This window comes from Hoplias malabaricus, chromosome 9 (genome assembly GCF_029633855.1).
Source record: "Hoplias malabaricus isolate fHopMal1 chromosome 9, fHopMal1.hap1, whole genome shotgun sequence".
In the NCBI taxonomy this organism is placed as follows: Eukaryota; Metazoa; Chordata; class Actinopteri; order Characiformes; family Erythrinidae; genus Hoplias; species Hoplias malabaricus.
Genome location: NC_089808.1, coordinates 35,450,631 through 35,470,418, shown reverse-complemented (window position 1 = coordinate 35,470,418; position 19,788 = coordinate 35,450,631). Strand labels below are relative to the sequence as shown.

General features: G+C 38.8%; 2 protein-coding genes across 2 annotated transcripts; one reads left to right on the top strand and one right to left on the bottom strand.

The window, feature by feature from the left end:
- The first annotated feature begins 1,819 nt into the window (after positions 1 to 1,819).
- dph2 (diphthamide biosynthesis 2) lies at positions 1,820 to 10,408 on the top strand. The gene is made up of 7 exons (XM_066681705.1): positions 1,820 to 1,872; positions 2,773 to 2,957; positions 4,232 to 4,344; positions 4,447 to 4,667; positions 5,690 to 6,373; positions 8,550 to 8,750; positions 9,805 to 10,408. The coding sequence occupies exons 2-7, from the start codon at positions 2,805 to 2,807 to the stop codon at positions 9,945 to 9,947; spliced, it is 1,515 nt and encodes a 504-aa protein (XP_066537802.1). The 5' UTR covers positions 1,820 to 1,872; positions 2,773 to 2,804; the 3' UTR covers positions 9,948 to 10,408.
- A 167-nt stretch (positions 10,409 to 10,575) lies between these two features.
- Positions 10,576 to 18,703, bottom strand: ncf2 (neutrophil cytosolic factor 2). The gene is made up of 14 exons (XM_066681706.1): positions 18,409 to 18,703; positions 18,114 to 18,196; positions 17,629 to 17,737; positions 17,100 to 17,234; positions 16,221 to 16,328; positions 16,054 to 16,113; positions 15,517 to 15,560; positions 15,294 to 15,435; positions 15,028 to 15,093; positions 14,632 to 14,697; positions 13,493 to 13,644; positions 12,417 to 12,528; positions 11,741 to 11,852; positions 10,576 to 11,385 (listed from the first exon to the last, which is right to left on the bottom strand). The coding sequence occupies exons 1-14, from the start codon at positions 18,580 to 18,582 to the stop codon at positions 11,309 to 11,311; spliced, it is 1,440 nt and encodes a 479-aa protein (XP_066537803.1). The 5' UTR covers positions 18,583 to 18,703; the 3' UTR covers positions 10,576 to 11,308.
- Positions 18,704 to 19,788: the final 1,085 nt, after the last annotated feature.

The window sequence follows — 19,788 nt, the reverse complement described above, 5'->3', positions numbered from 1 at the left end:
ACTGTCTGTGAGGAGTTGGTGTGTTCTCCCCGTGTCTGCGTGGGTTTCCTCCGGGTGACTGTCTGTGAGGAGTTGGTGTGTTCTCCCCGTGTCTGCGTGGGTTTCCTCCGGGTGACTGTCTGTGAGGAGTTGGTGTGTTCTCCCTGTGTCTGCGTGGGTTTCCTCCGGGTGACTGTCTGTGAGGAGTTGGTGTGTTCTCCCCGTGTCTGCGTGGGTTTCCTCCGGGTGACTGTCTGTGAGGAGTTGATGTGTTCTCCCCGTGTCTGCGTGGGTTTCCTCCGGGTGACTGTCTGTGAGGAGTTGGTGTGTTCTCCCCGTGTCAGCGTGGGTTTTCTCCGGGTGACTGTCTGTGAGGAGTTGGTGTGTTGTCCGCGTGGGTTTCCTTCGGGTGCTCCGGTTTCCTCCCACAGTCCAAAAACACACGTTGGTTGGTGGATTGGCGACTCAAAAGTGAATGTGTGTGTGTGTGTCTGTGTTGCCCTGTGAAGAACTGGCGCCCCCTCCAGGGTGTATTCCTGCCTTGCGCCCAATAATTCCAGGTAGGCTCTGGACCCACTGCGACCCTGAACTGTATAAGTTACAGATAATGAATGAATGAATGAATGAATGAATGTTAAATCTTTATTCTGTTTTTTATTTTGTGTTGTTGTAATTCTGTTTTCTCTGATTGTTTATTTAATTTAAACCAAAAAACACCCCACACAGAAAAGAACAGAATGTAATACCGCACTTGCAGGAGTGTGAGATTAATTTTACTCAAACACCAAACACCAGTATAAAGTAGTAATAGTAAAACTGTGTGCTTGTATATTTCTTAATGTGCAGTAATAAATATCAGCATTTATTCCTAAAAAGTTATTTTTTTATATTCTTCCATTTTGAATATTTTTTCATTTTAGTCTGTGTTCCATGTTTTATATTGATTGCATCACTTCATCACTAACCTACTGAACAATTTTTTTCTAGTAGGGGTTATAAAATGCAAAATTTATATATATATAAACATATTATTATATATTGCACACACAAAACAACGTAGAGTCATTGATGTTAGGAAAAAAAAATTTCTACTGAGCAATTTTTTTCTAGTAGGGGTTATAAAATGCAAAGTTTATATAAACTAGAAAAAAATTGCTCAGTAGAAAAATTATTTTTTTTTTCCTAACATCAATGACTCTACGTTGTTTTGTGTGTTTTGAAAAAAATAAATAAATATAATATATATATATATATATATATATATATATATATATATATATATAATATTTAGTAATAAAACCAGCAAACAGCACCGAGTGCGTGTGGAGTGTGTAGGGACCGAGTGCGTGTGGAGTGTGTAGGGACCGAGTGCGCGTGGAGTGTGTAGGGACCGAGTGCGCGTGGAGTGTGTAGGGACCGAGTGCGCGTGGAGTGTGTAGGGACCGAGTGCGTGTGGAATGTGTAGGGACCGAATGTGCGTGGAGTGTGTAGGGACCGAGTGCGTGTGGAATGTGTAGGGACCGAGTGCGTGTGGAATGTGTAGGGACCGAGTGCGTGTGGAATGTGTAGGGACCGAGTGCGTGTGGAATGTGTAGGGACCGAGTGCGTGTGGAATGTGTAGGGACCGAGTGCGTGTGGAATGTGTAGGGACCGAGTGCGTGTGGAGTGTGTAGGGACCGAGTGCGCGTGGAATGTGTAGGGACCGAGTGCGCGTGGAATGTGTAGGGACCGAGTGCGTGTGGAGGGACCGAGTGTGTGTGGAGTGCGCGGTTTGGGCAGCGGCCCTGACTCCGTCTTTCACTAGAGGGCAGAAGAGCAGAGAGAGAGAAGGAGAGAGAAGGGTTTACTGAAGAGGAAGAGACGCTGCTTTCACGTGGATACACTTCAGTTTCAGTATGTAAACAAAACTCTTCCTTTATTAGTTCTCATTTACACACATTTAACACACTAACCTTTGTCCCTCCGAGGCTCGTGTCTGTGGAGCAGGGAAACTGTTTTTCCTTACAGTAATTCAATAAACCCGCTCAAATGTCGCTTATTGTGGATGAGTTTCTCAGTGTGTGCCGTTACAAGGGAGAAGAGGCTAAATGTATTAAACAACTTCTGGAAATATCCGGAAACGTAGCAGTCTAAACTCAACGTTATTTAACAAGACTATATTACAGTAGGTTTAGTGTCTGACCAAACACAGAGCTTCTTATAGTAATGTGACCCCAAATGGATATAATGTATGTTCTGTGCCTTAAAGTCCCTCAGCTCTAAGTGCTTAAGTATTTCCTCCTAAAGTAATTTCTTAAAGTCTTTACAATGGGAAGTAATCGATACATTTTCCCATATTTGTATAATCAATATCAGTAACACTGACACACACTTCCAATGGAATTTATTTTAAAACGATATATTCATACTCTCTTAATGATAATCTGAGGTCTTGTATGGTCTCTTTCCCATTATTTAGGGGTTTGTACTCCAATGACTAAATTGTATATTGTCACTGTGCATTTTAAAAACATGTAACTTTTACAGGAGACGGGGAACAAACTTTCTTAACGTTCAGTGGAAGTCAGTGTAAAAAGATTTTATTCTGAATAATTTTGGAACATCTCTATTGGTTCGTTCATCATCATCAAATTTTCATGTGATTTACAGGACAGCTGCTGTGTTCTTATTATATAGGTAACTAAATATCAACAAAAATGGAGATGGCAGCGATGATATGTTTCAGTACATCAGCAGATCATCACCTAAACATTCTGCTTTTACACTAATTCCATTTCATTTTTGATGCCCTAGGCTCTGAATGTATTCAGACCCGTGTACAGATCATGAGTGAAGTTTTCAGCAGTAACAGTGAGGCAGTCCTGCATCGCTCTTTGGAGGTTACCGCTGCTGGGTCCAGGAGCCAAGCTGGAGATCTAGAGGAGGTTTATCAAATCAGAGACACCTGCCACTTTATTCAGAGTAAAGAGTTCAAAAAGGTAAAGTTTCTTCTTTGTAATCGCTATTAAACTTTCATCGACAAACTGTGTTGTGATTCAAGAAAAGTATGCAATGCTACCTGTCTTCAACAATCTTAAACAATTATCTTATCTTAAACAATGTCTGACAATTCAATAGTACACTCAGTGACTATGCGCTAGCATCCTGCACCAGGGTTAAAACTAGGCCTGGACCACACAGGAATGGGAATTTTTTAAATTTGTTTTCATTTATTTATTTATTTTGAAGGAAAATAAAGTCCCTGTGTTCATTGTGGGCTAGAATGGTATTACACCCCATAGCACTTGGCTGTGTAGCAATCTGACTGTTCACTGGATTGATGAAGCAGCATTATATATCTTTGGGATGATTTGGAGAGGGATTTTTGATCATGTCATCAAAAATTTGATTTCAGGACCTGAGCTTACTAATGGTGCTTTTCCACTGCATGGGTCTGGCTCTACTCGACTTAGCACGGCTCGGCTCGCTTAAAGCTGATTGCTTTCCCACTAGCACAGCTCCCCCCACAAAGTGTAGCCATTGTGTTGAAAAACCCTGTCTCTACCAGGAATTGCAGACTTTGAAAACCACAACAACAGTGGTGGTAAATTTAGGCACTAGTTACTCATCGTGTATTCGCGTGTTGTTTTTGGTTTTTGGATTGAACACAGCTCTGCACCCCAGTCCTCACAGATCAGTTTTCTTTGTTGCACGTTCGGCTTTCGCTGGAGATTTTCATCAGCCGTTGGCACACGGAGTATATAAACCTCTTCAAAACACCTCGAGGGAAAATTCTGAGCTTCTTTTGTGAATCTGATTAAAAATAAATGTGAAAGCTGCTTTAACTTAAGAGATTTTACAAGCAGTGTTTTGTGCTGGGTTTGAATGAGCTCTGCATTCCTTGGTGGTTTTCTCTCTGGCCAATCAGAGCTCTGTTGGATTTACATGTCACAATTTAGTAGCTACTCGACACGGCTGGAACCTGGCATGAGCAAGTACTGGGAAAGTACCAGATTTGGCCAGTGGAAAAGCCAAAGAGCAGAGTCGAGCAGAGTCATGTATATTCCATGCAGTGGATAGGCACGATAATTTTTTAGTGGCTGAATGTTGTCAGATAATCACAGAAATTAGTAAAGCCTTCCCAGAAGAGGCAAAGGTGGAGAACCTACCTGTAAACACCCTTCACTTTGGAAGAAGGTTTGAATGAACAGGTGTCAGACTTTGCTCATATTGCATACATCTTAATAATCGTTGTCTCTTTTTTTGGACACAGGTTGCTTTGCAGTTTCCGGATGAGCTGTTGGCAGATTCTATTGCAGTCTCTGCAGCGATCGTGAAGGAAACCAATGTAAAGACATATATATTAGGGGACACCTCGTACGGCAGGTAAGAGCTGCTCTCATTGCTCAGCTTCAGTGTTGATGGCTTGAGAACTTTGCTGTTAGAGCTGACGGAAATGTGTATGCGTTCGTTTGTTTTCCTGCTCAGTTGCTGTGTGGATGAAGTAGCCGCGGAACATGTGGGGGCTGATTGCATCATCCACTATGGCCGGTCATGTCTTAGTCCGTCTAGGAGGCTGCCCCTTATGTATGTGTTTGGGAAGAGACCCATCGATGTCCAGAAATGTGTGGAAGCCTTCAGAGAGCTGCATCCCAGCAGTGAGAGTCATGTTATCGTTTTGTATGATGTCACCTACTCCCATGCCATAGGTGAGATTTATTTCTGTCTTCATACATTTACTACTTGCTTACTGCAATAATATAGCTACAGTTGACACCTACAACAGGCACTGTGGTCTTCACTATGGGTTCAAACACTGGTCAACACCTTTATAATCAGTGAACACTGTTCATTTAAGGTACATCCATTGTGGTTGACAATATTACTTTTTCCATACTAAGATTATATAATCTCCATAGACAAGCATTTAATGTAAAAGGCTCCATGCCAAGCAATGGCTAGAAGGGTGTAAAGCTAACCAACAATGTGGGCTGTGGATTTGTGTTCTCTGGAGAGAAGGCTTCATCCAGTACCTTGGGATGAGCTAGACTGGTGTTACTTTTCTAATGCTCTAATGGTTGATTATTACCAAATCGTCATAGTGCAATGTTCTAATATCCAGCGTATACACATCTGCACATTGTAATTACTCTTTATTTGCTAAATTTAATGTATCGGGTGAAAAATATAAGGTGGTCTAAGCAAATGTCTGGCGCATACATGTTGAAATCGTTGCAATAAGTTATGCGGTGCTGTCTTTAATGTGCCATCACATTTACTTGGGATACTTTATATATCTTTTCCCCCTCATGGTGCAGCCAGGTGGCGCTGTAGCAGGTGGCAGCAATTATTTCTGGGTTTCTTTTGAGTTCTATGGTTTCCTGCCACCATCCACAAGCGTATGTTTTCAGGTTGGTCGACTGTGCAAAACTGTGTGTGTGTTTGACTGGTTGATGGTGTGTGTGATGTTGTGAGATGGAGTGATGCACTGTCCTGTCCAAGACTCCGGGATGAACTGACTAGGGATGATGGATGATTTAATGTTACTTTTAACAAACAGACATTGTGCACAGGGCCATATTAAAAGATGCGATGCGATGTGTTGACTTACTTTTCAATTAACATCATCAAAACCTGATTGACCAGATTTTCTTCTAAGTGTAGCTTCTTGATTTTTAATCAGGTGTTTTTCTGCGTTTTAACACCCTAACCTAATGTTTTCTCTCTTCAGACGACATCAGGAAGCTCTTGAATGTCTCACACCCCAGAGCGGTGTTCTCTCTTCTGAGAGCAGATGATTCTGATGGTCAGGAACGTGTTTTTGGACTTCATACATATGATGTTAATTCAGACTCTGTGGACGAGAGGGCGGTTCATAAATTCGGCAGATGGTTTTGTTTGGAAGAGGGAAAGAGTATGGAGGACTACAGCATATTCTTTATAGGTCATGAGGGTCTAACTCTGACGAACTTCATGATGACCTGGAACCGTTCATCCTTCAGTTCATTTGACCCAGAGACGTCCACAGCCAGAGTGGAATCTGTCAACATTAACAAAGCCCTGATGAAACGCTACTACGCCATTGAGAGGGCAAAGGATGCTAGTGTCGTGGGCATCCTGGTGGGTACACTGGGAGTGGCCAACTACCTGAGCATCATTGAGCAGCTGAAGGAGAGCACGCGGAAAGCTGGCAAGAAAAGCTACATGTTTGCAGTGGGCAAGATCAACGTGGCAAAGTTGGCCAACTTCCTAGAGATAGATGTGTATGTGTTAGTGGCCTGTCCAGAGAATTCGCTGCTGGACTCCAGTGAGTTCTACAGACCAGTGGTCACTCCATTCGAGATGGAAGTGGCCTGCAATAAACAGCGAGAGTGGAGTGGGGAATACGTCACAGACTTCAGAGACCTCCTTCCTGGTATGTACTTCCCTGTGGACTCTACATCCTTCTTTTTACTTCACCTGGTTTTATCAGTGTGTCAGGTGAAAAGATTACACTTTAACCTAAGCTGCTAGATTCACCTTATATCCACCCTTTACTTACCTCAGATACAGCGCCAATCCATCCATTATCTGTAACCGCTTATCCAATTTTAGGGTCGCGGGGGGTCCAGAGCCTACCTGGAATCATCGGGCGCAAGGCGGGAATACACCCTGGAGGGGACGCCAGTCCTTCACAGGGCTACAGCGCCAATATTTCCAGTAAAATTAGAGTGGGGCTAAATGTGACAAAACACCCAAAAAAGCACCCGGAGGAAACCCACATGGGGAGAACAAACCAAACTCCTCACAGTCACTCACCTGGAGGTCCCTGGAGCTGTGTGATTGTGACACTACTCTAGCTGTGCCCTTGTATTAGGGCTGTGCCATATCGTATCGTTCGCAATTATATCGTCATAATTTTTTTAAACGATAAAAAAAATCAGTATCGTGTTATTAGACTTGTCCAAAAAAGTAGAGTGGCTTGTGGAGGTGGTTTGGTTATAAAATAGGAGGTGTAAAAACGTAGTACAACTTTCCTCCATCGCCCACAGCTCTTGCCAGGAAATCTTCCGCTTCTCTAGATTGTCCCATCGAAGCCACTGGCCTTGTTATGCCTGTGGCGCTGCTGTTTCACCATTAAATATATATATAATTTTATATAAATTATATTAATATAATATTGATTTTGTCTGTTTTTTAAATTAAGTATTTTTCAGTGATTTGTCATATTACCAAGAATATTGTTATCGCCAAAATATCCAGAAATATTGTGGTATGATTTTAGAGCCATATTGCTTACCCCTACCTTGTATTAATTAATGAAGTGAAATTTACTGGAAAATTTGGCACTGTATTCTCATATATGTAAAAAATATATATTCCAAATACAACTTTTTTTTTCTTAAAACATATTTTTCCTGAAATATTTGTTGTTCAACAAATCTTTAACTATTTTCTCTAAATGTATTATTTTTTAAAACATTTTTTTAATGTCCTATATAAAAAATTCCTAAAATACAATAAATACATCAACTATAAAAATATGAGATATATATTTTGGCTTCAGTGAACACATAGCAAGATAAAGCTCTCAGTATTTATTGGCATGGTAAATTTTTTTTCAAGTTTCAGTTGTGTGTATCTGTGTGTGAGAGAGGGAGAGAGCGAAAAGACATATTAGTCCTCTTTATCTAGAGTAGGGTTCTCCTGAGCCCTTTGTTTTGTCTGAGAGTTTCAAGGACACTAGACAGTGCCTTCATTCAAGAGATAGAGAAAGAATATTGTAATTAAAAGTTGGACCTGGGTTCACACACAGGCTGTTCCTCAGGTCAGAGAACAAACATTTTACTACAAATGTTTTTATAGTCTATCTGCAGTTTTAGTATTTTATGAACTCAAGCATAACTGACTGCATGTTCAATTATACACAGTTGTGGTGAAACAGTCATATGTATGTGTCACAGCAGCATTGGGCTTTGAATGATTTCTGCAGCTGTTTTCTGTCTGTGGCAGAATGATTGGACACCACACATCTTTATTACTAAAACAGTCACAGATTTGTTGCACAAAACTCAGTTCATTTTGGGTTATACACACAGGGTCAAAATTAAAAACCAGCCTCTATGGTAGCAATTCTGTAAGTCCTTATATCTGGAATTAATATAGTATTTTATTATTTTTAATGCTCCCTCCAGGGTGTATTCCTGCCTTGCGCCCAATGATTCCAGGTAGGCTCTGGACCCACCGTGACCCTGAATTGGATAAGAGGTTACAGATAATGAATGAATGATTATTTTTAATGAAACTGAAAAATGTGAAGTGTTTTTTGGTATTTATTCCAGTGTATGATTTAGCACAACACTGATAAAATAATATATTGCGACACAAATTCTACATTAAATACAAAAAAGTTATAACATCCATAAATAATTAGTTCATGTTCGCTGTAGCTAGCTCATTTTCAGTCAACCAAACATAGTTTTATCTGTGCTCTATAAACATTTGCATATGACAGAATGACGCTAAGGTCTGTTTTTACTGGCAAAAACACATAATGTGTGCCTGTGTGTGCTAAGTGGCTCAGGAAGTATCTAATTTGAATTGTGTTACAGGGGGGAGCAGTCATGTGGATTTCCCCGAGCTGGATGAGTCTACTAAAGAAGAAGACACCACAGATGTGTCCCTGATCACTGGAGCCCTGCGCACTTCCTGTTTACGCTCCTCCACAGAGACCACTAATGGTCCATCAGCCTCATCTTCATCACTGGTCATTAGGAATCAGACTCTAACTGTGGCTAACACTAGCACTGCAGGTAAACTGCTAGAGAACTTGCCACATAACAGATAATTACTCTAATATCTTCTGAAAGTCTTTATGCACCTACTTTACTGTATATTAAATTTGAGCATTTGTAACTGTTAGTAATTTATCTTCTGACATGAAAATGGGGTGGGCGGCTCAGTGGCGCAGCAATTAGTGTCACAGTTGCACAGCTGCAGGGAGTTTGTGGAAAACAGGTTAAATGCAGAAGAAATGCATACAATGACAATGAAGTCATGTTTATCTAGGGCTGTCGCGGTGAAAGAATTTCTCATGTAGTTGTTTAATAGAGTTAAAAAATGCGATATTACCGCCCCAAATACTTAATTCATCCTGATTCTAGACTACTTATACACTCCTAATAGTCACATGGTACCAGCCTGAACTGTTCCTTTAGAGGCTTCTCCATGACTCTGTGCTGGTGGAGGCAGTTGGGCATCGATAGCTGGATTATAGGTAGCTAGATGAGATCTCAAAAATTAGGTTGAAAGCTGAAATGCTCCCAAACTGCCTCCCAAGCTGCATTTGGTTTTGTGACTAGGTTTGCTGCCATTGTGTCCGTTTTATAAAACGAAGACTGACACTCAGCCGTTCAGATGCCAACAGTTGGGTAAACATTTATTACACACACACCTAAGTGTAAAACAAGAAAGACCATGCAATGAAAGGGAAAACATGCATACATTGCGATGGTGACAGTTCTTGCAATTACTTGCGGTTGGCTGGTTAATAGCGCAGTATTAATGTATTGCGGTTATTGCGACAGCCCTATGTTTATCACAATTATACATACAGTTCACAAAGCTCTAGCTGGATGGACTGGGAATGCAAGGATTTGAGACACACTTGAATGCAAAATCAACACAAGATATGAGCACAGTATTAATCAACAGCAGGCTACGTTACAAACTGTTCTTTATATTGTGTGTAGTTATGTCTTTGAGATACTCATATATATATATATATATATATATATATATATATATATATATATATATATATATATATATTTCAGTAATAAAGCATTTGTTTTTTTCTGTTGGCAGCGTCGTATCTTGCTGGCCGCAGTTGGCAGGGTTTGGAGCCAAAGTTGGGAGAGACTCCAGTCGTAAAGGCTGTGGATGGAAGACGAGGAATTGCTATTGCTTATGAAGAGGAGGGCACGGACAGTAAAGACTGCTTCACCTGACCATAACACATCTTAGGCTCTCGAGTCCAACTGGGAATGAGCAAGCGCTCAGCTGCAGTATATTATGTCATATCAAGTCATATCTGTGTAACAGGATCACTGTACACTAGACGTAATCCAGACATTGATCCAACATGTCATACTCTTTACAAAACCATGGTTGTTTTATAGTATATACCCCGTTTAAGGCAATTATGATTTCTGGAGCTAAAGTGTCCAGCTGCTAAAAGGTTAAGGTATGGTATTGGCAAAATTAATTTTGAACCTTACATTTCAGTGGTTACATTAGTTTAAAAAAAAAAAGCACATGGATGTAAAACAGCTGATGAACAGTTGTTGAACAGATGGACAGATAACCTTGTATAACTGAATTTCATGGACATAAATCAACTTAAAAACAATATTATGTTTTTAAAACAAAAAGCATACCAACATTTGAATCAGAACTGACCAAGAATACTTAAGAAATGAGTTATTTAAATAAAGAACAGAAACTATTAATAGTTAACATCTTTTTTTTTTTTTAACTTTAAGAAAACATCATTTCAAGCAGAAAAATAAGTCAACAAACCATCGACAACATGAGCATAAATCTGGTCACTTGTACATTGTGATTATTTCATACCCTGATGTTACATTAATATATTATTTCAATTTTCATTTATAAACTTAGGTTTATCTATAATTAAATAATTGCTACACATATATTACTCATTACTGCAGCTAAACACTGTTGGCTACACTTTAAGACCACAGACCACTTAGTGCTTTCATTTTTCTTTTTTTCTTATGGGCTACTTTTTGCAGGCTTTAGCGGTGAGAATATTTACTTTCTGTAACCACTTCGTCCTGTTCAGGCTCACAGTTTGTCACTAGGTGCACAGTTGGGACTGTGGGAGGGAGCTGGAGCACTTGGAGGGAACCTGCACAGTCACAGGGCGAACCAGGGTGGGGCTTGAACTACCGGTGGGGTGACACTGCCTGTTGTATTACCATGTGCCATTCATTCATTCATTCATTCATTCATTCATTTTACAAAGCAATATGCCAACCTCATTTTATCCCTTAACGTTTGTGTCCGGTTTTTGTTACTGTGCCTTTAAGACTTCCTTTTAAATGACTTCTATTCTGATTGGCTGCGCTTTATTGTGCCTAGTTTATAAGAAAAATGCAGCCCAGGTTGAAACACTCTAAATTTGGTAGTGTAAAGTGGTAGGCAGTGGCATGGGAACAGTATAATTTAATACTTTATCATAATACATATAAAATCTTGTTTTTCTTGATATGGGCCCTTTAAAGCACACTTGCTGAAATGCAATACTGTTATAGATTTATTTTGATGTCATCTTCCAGTGACGAGTCTATGTCTCTGCAACAAAAGATGATGGAAATATACCGATCTTCCCATTGCACTCTCCTTCAAGCCACTCTTCATTGACTAGAGTGGAAAATCAAAAACATGATTAAAATGCGATTGCCTCAGTAGAAATACTGTAATATAGTCCAAAGCTTTCTATAAATATCTACATTAAAGGAGCAACACTTCAGTTCAACTAACAAGCAGCAAACCATTCATTTTTATTGGTGCAACTCTCAAGCGTTGAAGAATTAAACATTTATAGTCCCTGAGAGAAACTAATGTATTTATGCTCCAAAGAGTGGGCTTCTGATACCGCTTAGCCACTAGGAGGCAGTATAATGGCTGTTTCATAACGTGAAGAGTAATCATTAGAGAAAACAACTGAGTGATCCTTTAATGTACTTTTCTGATATACAGAAGCTGTACTGTTTACCGTTTGAGAGGATGGTGATGAGTTCGCCTTTGCTAAACTCCAAATCCTCTGGCGTGGTGGATTTGTAAGAGTACAGAGCCACCATTTTCTTCCGAGTTGCACTGATTTTTCCCTGAAAAAGGCAGCATAGTTCACCATTTCATGATAATACATTAATTGCATAGTCACATAGTTTAGAAATGACCATTTGAAATGTGGGCAAAGAAAGATTTTCAGAGATAATTTTTATAGAATGAGAAATTAATGTAGTCTTGTTACAGGTATCATATCAAAACATTTTCTATTGTTATATACAGACTTCGAGTGAGGATATGAGTTAATCCTATATCAGTACTCCTTTTCCATGGAGGGTTTTAAGGTATAGCCTTCATTAAGGTCTTCAATACAGGGATTTCTTACTGCTGTGTCAAAAAAGCAACTGATAGATAATGTGCTAATGTGCAACAAATATGCTTGAAGATAACATATTGTTATCGTACAATCACTGGAAAAACAAGTTTTGAACTACAGAAGGCAACTTTTGTTGCTTTGAGAAAGATAACAGTTGTTATATATGTTTTTGTGTGATCTCAAGATAGCAGTACAGACAAATATTAACCCATGGCTTCTCTGGACGTCTGTAGTCATGAACGTTTGACTTAATGCTTATGTTCAGTGTTGGAAGTGTTTACGATACCTCAGTAGCTGAGCACCACAGTGTTAGGCGGTTGTCCTTTACACAGCTCCACAACACGTCCATCTCTGACTCCTCTACAGTAACTCTCTCATTAGACCCAGGCTTCACATAGCTATCAGAAACATGGAGACAATTATCTGGCAATCTAACTTTAAAAGTAATAGCTCTGTCTGTACTGCATTCTTTGTAAATGGACAAAATAAGTGTTCATTAAGTATCAGGCTCCTAAGCAAACTGTTTAATGACTCACAGCACTCACAAATGTATAAATACTTATATTCCTTTGATTATTTATTATGATTATATACAATGATATTCATGATGTGAAGTTCACATTTTTCCTCTGAAAACAGCTTTGAAAAATACATTAATAAAATGAAAAATGATGTTAATATGTAAAATTACTATGAGGTAAAATTTACATTCAACATCCTGATAACAAACTTCACAGGAGCCAGAATTTAACTGCTGCACCATTTGGGTGGAATGGAAAATTTGAATAAGTAACCAGTATATAACTGATGCTCGGTGTGAGTTCTGAGGCAGGGGTGAGAATTGTAAGTCAGAAGCAAGGGGTGTTTATAACTTGCCTAGTCATGCATGCCCATAAATCTCTGCATTTTTATTGTTTTTTGGTTTAGAGGTGTTCCTATGTCATTTTAATAGGGTTGTTAGGTGATGACTGTAATAAAGAAAAATAATGAGCAATGTAGTATTCACCAGACTCTAGATTATGTTAAAAGCTGCTGCAAAACCATTCATTTAATACATTCATTGCATATGGTACTTGCTCTTATCCAATGTGATTTTCAGTGTTAAATATGTTACAGATGTAGGTGCAAATACACTCTTATTATCATAGCTGGGCGTTCCAGCCCCACAACTCTAGTCTGCCCTGTGGAGGCCTGTGGACACCTTAGTAACCAACTACTACAGTATATGATACACAAATATTTGAAGTGTTTTTCTTAGGTGTGTAAAACGGGTAGATTTTTATATTCTCTCATAGATCTTTTAGAATTTAAGCCATACCCTTGTGTTCTCCATAATGTGTTTCATGTGGTATGTGCTGTTACCTCAGAGTAAGTGCAGAAGCAGGTAGTTTCAGTTTGGTGCTGATCATCTGAAGCACAGCTGAATAAGGCTTTCCTGGTGTAATGCAGATCGCTATTGTAAACACGAAATGCACTTTCACAATACACCCAGGGAACACTCCAGTGTCTGTGCTCTAGGAGGAAACATACATGATTTAAAATTATTGCAGTTCTTTGACTGATCAGTAGTGAAGTTCGATGTATGAACTCAGGGTGTAATGATATGCTCAGCCCATGATATCGGGTGATTGTCTCGTTTAAGGTGCACCCACTGTTGACAAAGGTGTTGAAATGTGCACAAAATCTCCTTAAAAATCATCGTAGAAAAATGTTTAATAAAGTTGGATATTCTGCAGCAGTTGCAAATGACCTTAAAGTTATCATTGGTTAATGCCATAAAAAGTACTGGGTGAAGTGTATACAATGATGGGAAATGTGTATTGAGAGTGTAAAGCCCTCAAGCACTGGGCTATAGAGCAATAGAAGAGTGTCCTCTATCGAAAATAGGGCTAGATTCAATTCCTTTTTAGGTGCATCTTGAAAAATTCCTCACTAAGGGTCTTGTATTCTAACAATGTTTCAACTTCTAGAGTAAGGACTAAGGTTAAGAAGAATAGAGACTGCTACTGTAGCACAGAGGGGACAAACTACCTTTTAATGTCCTTAAAGTGCACACAAAGTGTATATATTAAATATTGTCTGGGTAATGGGCGGCACGGTGGTGCAGCAGGTAGTGTCGCAGTCACACAGCTCCAGGGATCGATGTGGGATCGATGTGGGTTCGATTCCCGCTCCGGGTGACTGTCTGTGAGGAGTTGGTGTGTTCTCCCTGTGTCCGCATGGGTTTCCTCCGGGTGCTTCGGTTTCCTCCCACAGTCCAAAAACACACGTTGCAGGTGGATTGGCGACTCAAAAGTGTCCGTAGGTGTGTGTGTGTGAGTGAATGTGTGTGTGTGTGTTGCCCTGTGAAGGACTGGCGCCCCCTCCAATGTGTGTTCCCGCCTTGTGCCCAATGATTCCAGGTAGGCCCTGGACCCACCGCGACCCTGAACTGGATAAGCGCTTACATATAATGAATGAATGAATGTCTGGGTAATGTTGTTCTGTCTGGGTTTACTCACTGGCCTACTGGGGGCTTCTCTTCTAGGTGGGGCAGGTATGGCTTCATTGCTGATAAATGGTGCAACCTACAGATAACAGAGACACTCATAAATATAAATACTGGTACAATGCTTTGGAATTTTTACAGATAAAACAAACTGAATGGCTCTTTCATGTGGAAAAACCTTCATAAATAAGACAGAAGCTGAAAATATCCTCATTTTTTGTGTACTATACTAAACATCACTGCAGTGATTAAAAATCAAAAGGATGTTTGTCAGCTTAGGAGAAGTTAAAAGAAATGAAGGATGGGAAAAAGAAAATAAGATTAGAAAATGAAACTGAGGCCTGAACAAAATACTGGCTCCTTGTAGATGCTACGCTCTTGTGAACACTTTTTTATAAAGGCCTCTTACCTGCTCAACTTTTAATGCCACTGTAATATCCAGTGGTTCCAGGAAATTATATGGTACCAGCCCTCTCTGGAAATGATGAGAAAGCAATAAGAGCATATGATTATCTGTCTTTAAACTCATATTTCACTCTTTGTAAAGAATAAATATTCATAATAAAGACTCCAGTCTAGTACACACTGAAAACGTCTGGCAGAAAAGGAAAAAATAACCACAATATTTAATGGGTAACATTATTGTTGTGAATTCAGAAGACACACACAACACACCCTTTCGTTGAAGATAACAGATGCCCAGTTGTCGGTCCCTCTCTGAAGAACAAAAACGATGTTGCCTGGCAACACAGCCAACTCCTCGCTGGTCTCAGGAACAAACTCATACAGAACAGTGTGTGGCTCACCTTCAAGTGCCCTGCAGATTACCACACAGCTATAAATAAAGCTCCAAATGACTGGGGTAAAAGACACTACAGAGAACAAGCTCTGAGTTTACCTCAATACCTCAGGACCCTTTGGTGTAGCAGGTACGTCTTCAACCTGTGCAAAGAAAAATATGACAAAGGATGATCATGGTCACCAAAGTGCATAAAGCGTAAAGAGAGAGAACACTCATAGGACTCCATCTTTAATGTGGTGTTCCTAATCATATAACACACATAGAGGTATAAGAACATGTTTATTTGTAGTGAATACTACAAACCCTTTATGCAGTTTCTGTGTTTTATAAGTCTCTCCCATGTAAAAGCAAGAGATTGGTCTTAAATGACATAACTGCCTGGGAGTGGCTTCCTGGGAGTTGGAAAAAAAATTCCAACAGAGACTTTAGTTATTTCCCACTGTACTTTTAATTTAGGATGGTGTTTTTTAATAATTCCTGCACTGCACTGTTTTATTATTCTCTGTTGCACTGCACATGATCAAGCTCAATAAGAGCTCCATAACCAAGAACCGGGACCAGGGGCTGGAATAATGAATACTAACAAAGGCATAAAACTAGAAGACTACGATACAAAAATATATCTTGACTCACTTGTGGCTGCAGTGGGGCGAATCCAGAGAAGCTATCAGCCGGAACAACAGAGGACAGAACCTGTGGACAGAACATTAACACGTTTAACACAGCTCCAAGGTTAAAAACACTGTTGTCTTCTAGAAGTTACTGATAATAGTGAGCTGTCAAATGAAGGTTTTGGGTACCTTGGCCTTTCCTAGGTAGTCCTTTTTTTCCAGCTCTGCCACATAATTCTTATTAGGTTTGAACAGAATGCCAGGTTTAATCACCACCAAGGAAAAGAGCTTCTGCTTCTGTATGCATAAAAAGTTGATAACTGCAAAATATATTTAACATGCCATTCATAAACTGCAAACCAAACATTACTATAGCTACTATAAAGAATAATTGTGAAGGCAAAAATTGCTTTGATGATACAGCAAAGACACATCACTAGAGGTAGTTCATGTGGTAAAAATGTCATAAACCTCTATGCAGTACAATATTCCATTGTCTGAGGTGTGATTGTGTGGAACAAACTAAAAGAACGAGTAGTAGCAACATGTGGAATATGTCAATAATGTTTAGGTACTGATGGTATGCTAAGAATAGCATTAAATATAATATGAATAACATTGAATGATTTGGGTAAAATATATTATTGCAATTATTCAGACCATTATTGCAACTGCAATTTCTATTATTTATTAAATTCAAACTGTGTTTATATACAGCCTTAAAATGAGTTTTGGTTGCTTCTGATTACAACAGCCATAAGAAACTGAAAACAACTAGCTGAAGTTCTCATTCATTAAACTGCAACATTTTTTCCTTGCACATGGTTCTAAAAGTCTAAAAGTATCATTTTTATTATGCTTCTGTGAGAGTGAATATCATTATCATGTGAAATTCCCTTCTGTAACGAACGTAACCTTCCCACAGTTTCCAAACAGAACCAATGATGTCATCTCCATGTCCTTAATACACAGTATAGTTTTACTTCCTTTGATTACAGTAAGAAGTATCACATTTTTAAAATACATTTCAGAATGTGAGTCATGCTAAGCTCTTGGGTATTAACTGACCAGAATGGACTCCAGAGCCTGGTCGATGTGACTGAACTTGGCTTCAGTGCGAAGGTTGAGAGCTGCGAGCAGGTTTTCTTGGGCCTTCTCCCATTTCTCCAAGTGGGCATAAACTAGTCCAATATTGTGCAGGACCTAAATGTACAGAACAATACAAATACTATAATCTAGTTCTGAAATAACACTCAGTGTTCGTTATTACTTATCATTTAGTTTAATATCAAATATATTACGTATTAATAGGGTATTTTAAAATTATATTAAATTATTATTATCAATTTATAAATAATTTAAATAATTTAAATATATATATATATCTGCTAGTGTCTTGTTTTATTTAAGAATTGTAATATGTTTGGGAAAATGTAATGGGTTACGGTACATGGCTAAGGGCCATTATCGTGAAATTACAATTTTTTTTTTCAAAACATTCTCAAAAAGTAACTCTTTAGGTATAAATATAATGATACTGATTGATTGTGCACATGTTAAACAACCAGCACATTAATCCAAACCACACAAGACTTACCTCACAAGCATAAAGTTTATACCTCAGGCCAAGAGGTTTGTAGTCTATCAGCTGATTTCCTCTCAGCTCTTTAAATGTTTGCTGGAAATCCAGTAATGACTCCTCAAACCTGGAGATATATTGATATAATGAGTTCCGCTAAGTATTCTGGGTAAAATAAAGGCTAGGGCACATGGCTTTACTGAGAGACACAGTGGTTACTTTGCTTCCTGTTAGCACAAAATCTGGATATTACAACACTATGACATGCTGGTGTTGAGAGATAATAATATATCTCCTTGTGTGTGTGTGTGTTTTTTCTGAATCATTTGATCAGCTCATCACTGTCTGGAAATTTCACTGTAGACCAATGATCCACATTAATATCCTTACTTTGACTAACAGTTGAAGCAAAGAGTTTTTTTTTTACCTTTGCAAAACAAGGTTTTGTGAGTAATATTTCACTGGCTATTATTAAGGCTTAAGTTAATGAGTGAGATACTCACTTCTCCTTTTTGTAGAATGCAACTCCTCTTTGAAAGAAGGCAACAGCCATATGCTCATCTTTGCCAATACTGCTGTCAAATGCCTTAAAAAAAGAGAAGAGTGGACTTCCTCTTCAGAGACTGAAATAATCCGACTTCCCCTTTTAATTGCAGTATTTTTAATGAACTAACTATAGTATAAGAGTGTATTGTATTTGACATTCTAACATCACACAGTAAGAGAGAGTGAATGACTCATACATAATTACCTAAAACCTTTAGGCAATGATTCTGAGATTAACAGCTCAGGTTTTACCTTTTCAGCAGCGTCGAGGTCATTGTTGTTCAGATAGAGGCATCCAATGTTGTAGTTGATTTTAGACGTCTTCTCCTGAATATCCTGGAATGTTCTGAGAGCAGAGGCTGTGTCTCCTTTCTCAGCAAAAGACACCGCTTCGTCCCACTGCCGCAAAGTGCTCACAAACGACATGTTTTCTTGACTGCTGCTAAAATCCCTCTGACTACTACTCTTCCCTTTCAAGATGTGAAACAACTCTACTCACAACTACTTCTCAATGTTAGAGAGGAAGTGGTTAAATCAGAGTTTACAGCTCACTCGTTTATACCCTTGAAAAGACATTTACTTTTTAAATTACAGCACAAGTTTGTAAATGAGCCTTTCAAATCTAATTAACTGTGGATAAAGAAAGATGTCCAGCTTGAAACAAAACAGGACACTGAACAAAAGCCTAATAACACAACGGCTAGTGCTAGGGGCTTCAAAATACTGTAGTTGACATTGCTCAAGCTGTGGATTGAACTGTGTTATTTTTATAATAAGTGGGACTAGAATTTCAGATCCAGAACTAATCATCCAACATCCCTGCATGACCTCACTAAAGTTCTTGAGGCCAAATGCCACCAAACTTTCAAAGAAATATTCCAAATTCTAGTCATCTAAAGATTTTAGAGAAGCTGGTGTTGCGGCAAGGTGAGATAAGCAAGCCATTAACAGCCTTCTATTCTGAATATGTGCTAGAATGGGGTCCAATAGTCTATATAGCTTGTCCTATAGTGTATGTGATCTTATAAAAGTACAGTATTAGCAAAAACTAATAAGAATTGGAAGATAAGAGGAGCAATGTAGAGAATAATTCAAGTGGAAATATTAATGTGTTTTTCCCTACTAAGAAAAATAAATCACATTTCAGATGGTGTTTTGTATGAGCTGTGAGGAGTTATCTGTGTAAAGCTGTTTTGTCAGATGGGTTCTTGGAATAGATTTGCTGGGGTAAGACTGAACTTGTATAATTTGATCTTGCATAACTCTGTAACAGGTAGTTTACTTCCTCATATCCATAGTAGTGCACTGCATACTGATGCTGCACATTTAAATGTCAGGTGCATTTACATTTAAAAGTACTTTTATAACACCCCCTCACATTTCTGTATTAATATGAATAATTTTTCCCTAGAAGTTTAAATTTTGATGATATGTATAGGGCAGAGGGGAGGAGTTCAAGCAAGATCCCACTACCAAAATGTTATTACATAACTCCAGTCAAAACAAAATTTCTCAAGTTAATAAATGGTTACTTTAATATATGAATTAGTTACATTGAATGGTTCCAGTAGTTTACCTTAAGTACGTAAGTACAGAAAAGCCATGTTCTAATTAAACAGCTCAGACATTGCA

Bases quoted from the DNA above. Each gene is read 5' to 3' on its own strand.
- dph2 (XM_066681705.1), top strand. From the start codon at position 2,805: ATGAGTGAAGTTTTCAGCAGTAACAGTGAGGCAGTCCTGCATCGCTCT. The intron at 2,958-4,231 runs GTAAAGTTTCTT...TTTTGGACACAG, and splicing joins AGAGTAAAGAGTTCAAAAAG to GTTGCTTTGCAGTTTCCGGA. The intron at 8,751-9,804 runs GTAAACTGCTAG...TTCTGTTGGCAG, and splicing joins GGCTAACACTAGCACTGCAG to CGTCGTATCTTGCTGGCCGC.
- ncf2 (XM_066681706.1), bottom strand. From the start codon at position 18,582: ATGTCGTTTGTGAGCACTTTGCGGCAGTGGGACGAAGCGGTGTCTTTT. The intron at 17,738-18,113 runs GTGAGTATCTCA...ATATATCTCCAG, and splicing joins GCATTCTACAAAAAGGAGAA to GTTTGAGGAGTCATTACTGG. The intron at 12,529-13,492 runs GTAACAGCACAT...TGTTTCTGATAG, and splicing joins GCTTCTGCACTTACTCTGAG to CTATGTGAAGCCTGGGTCTA.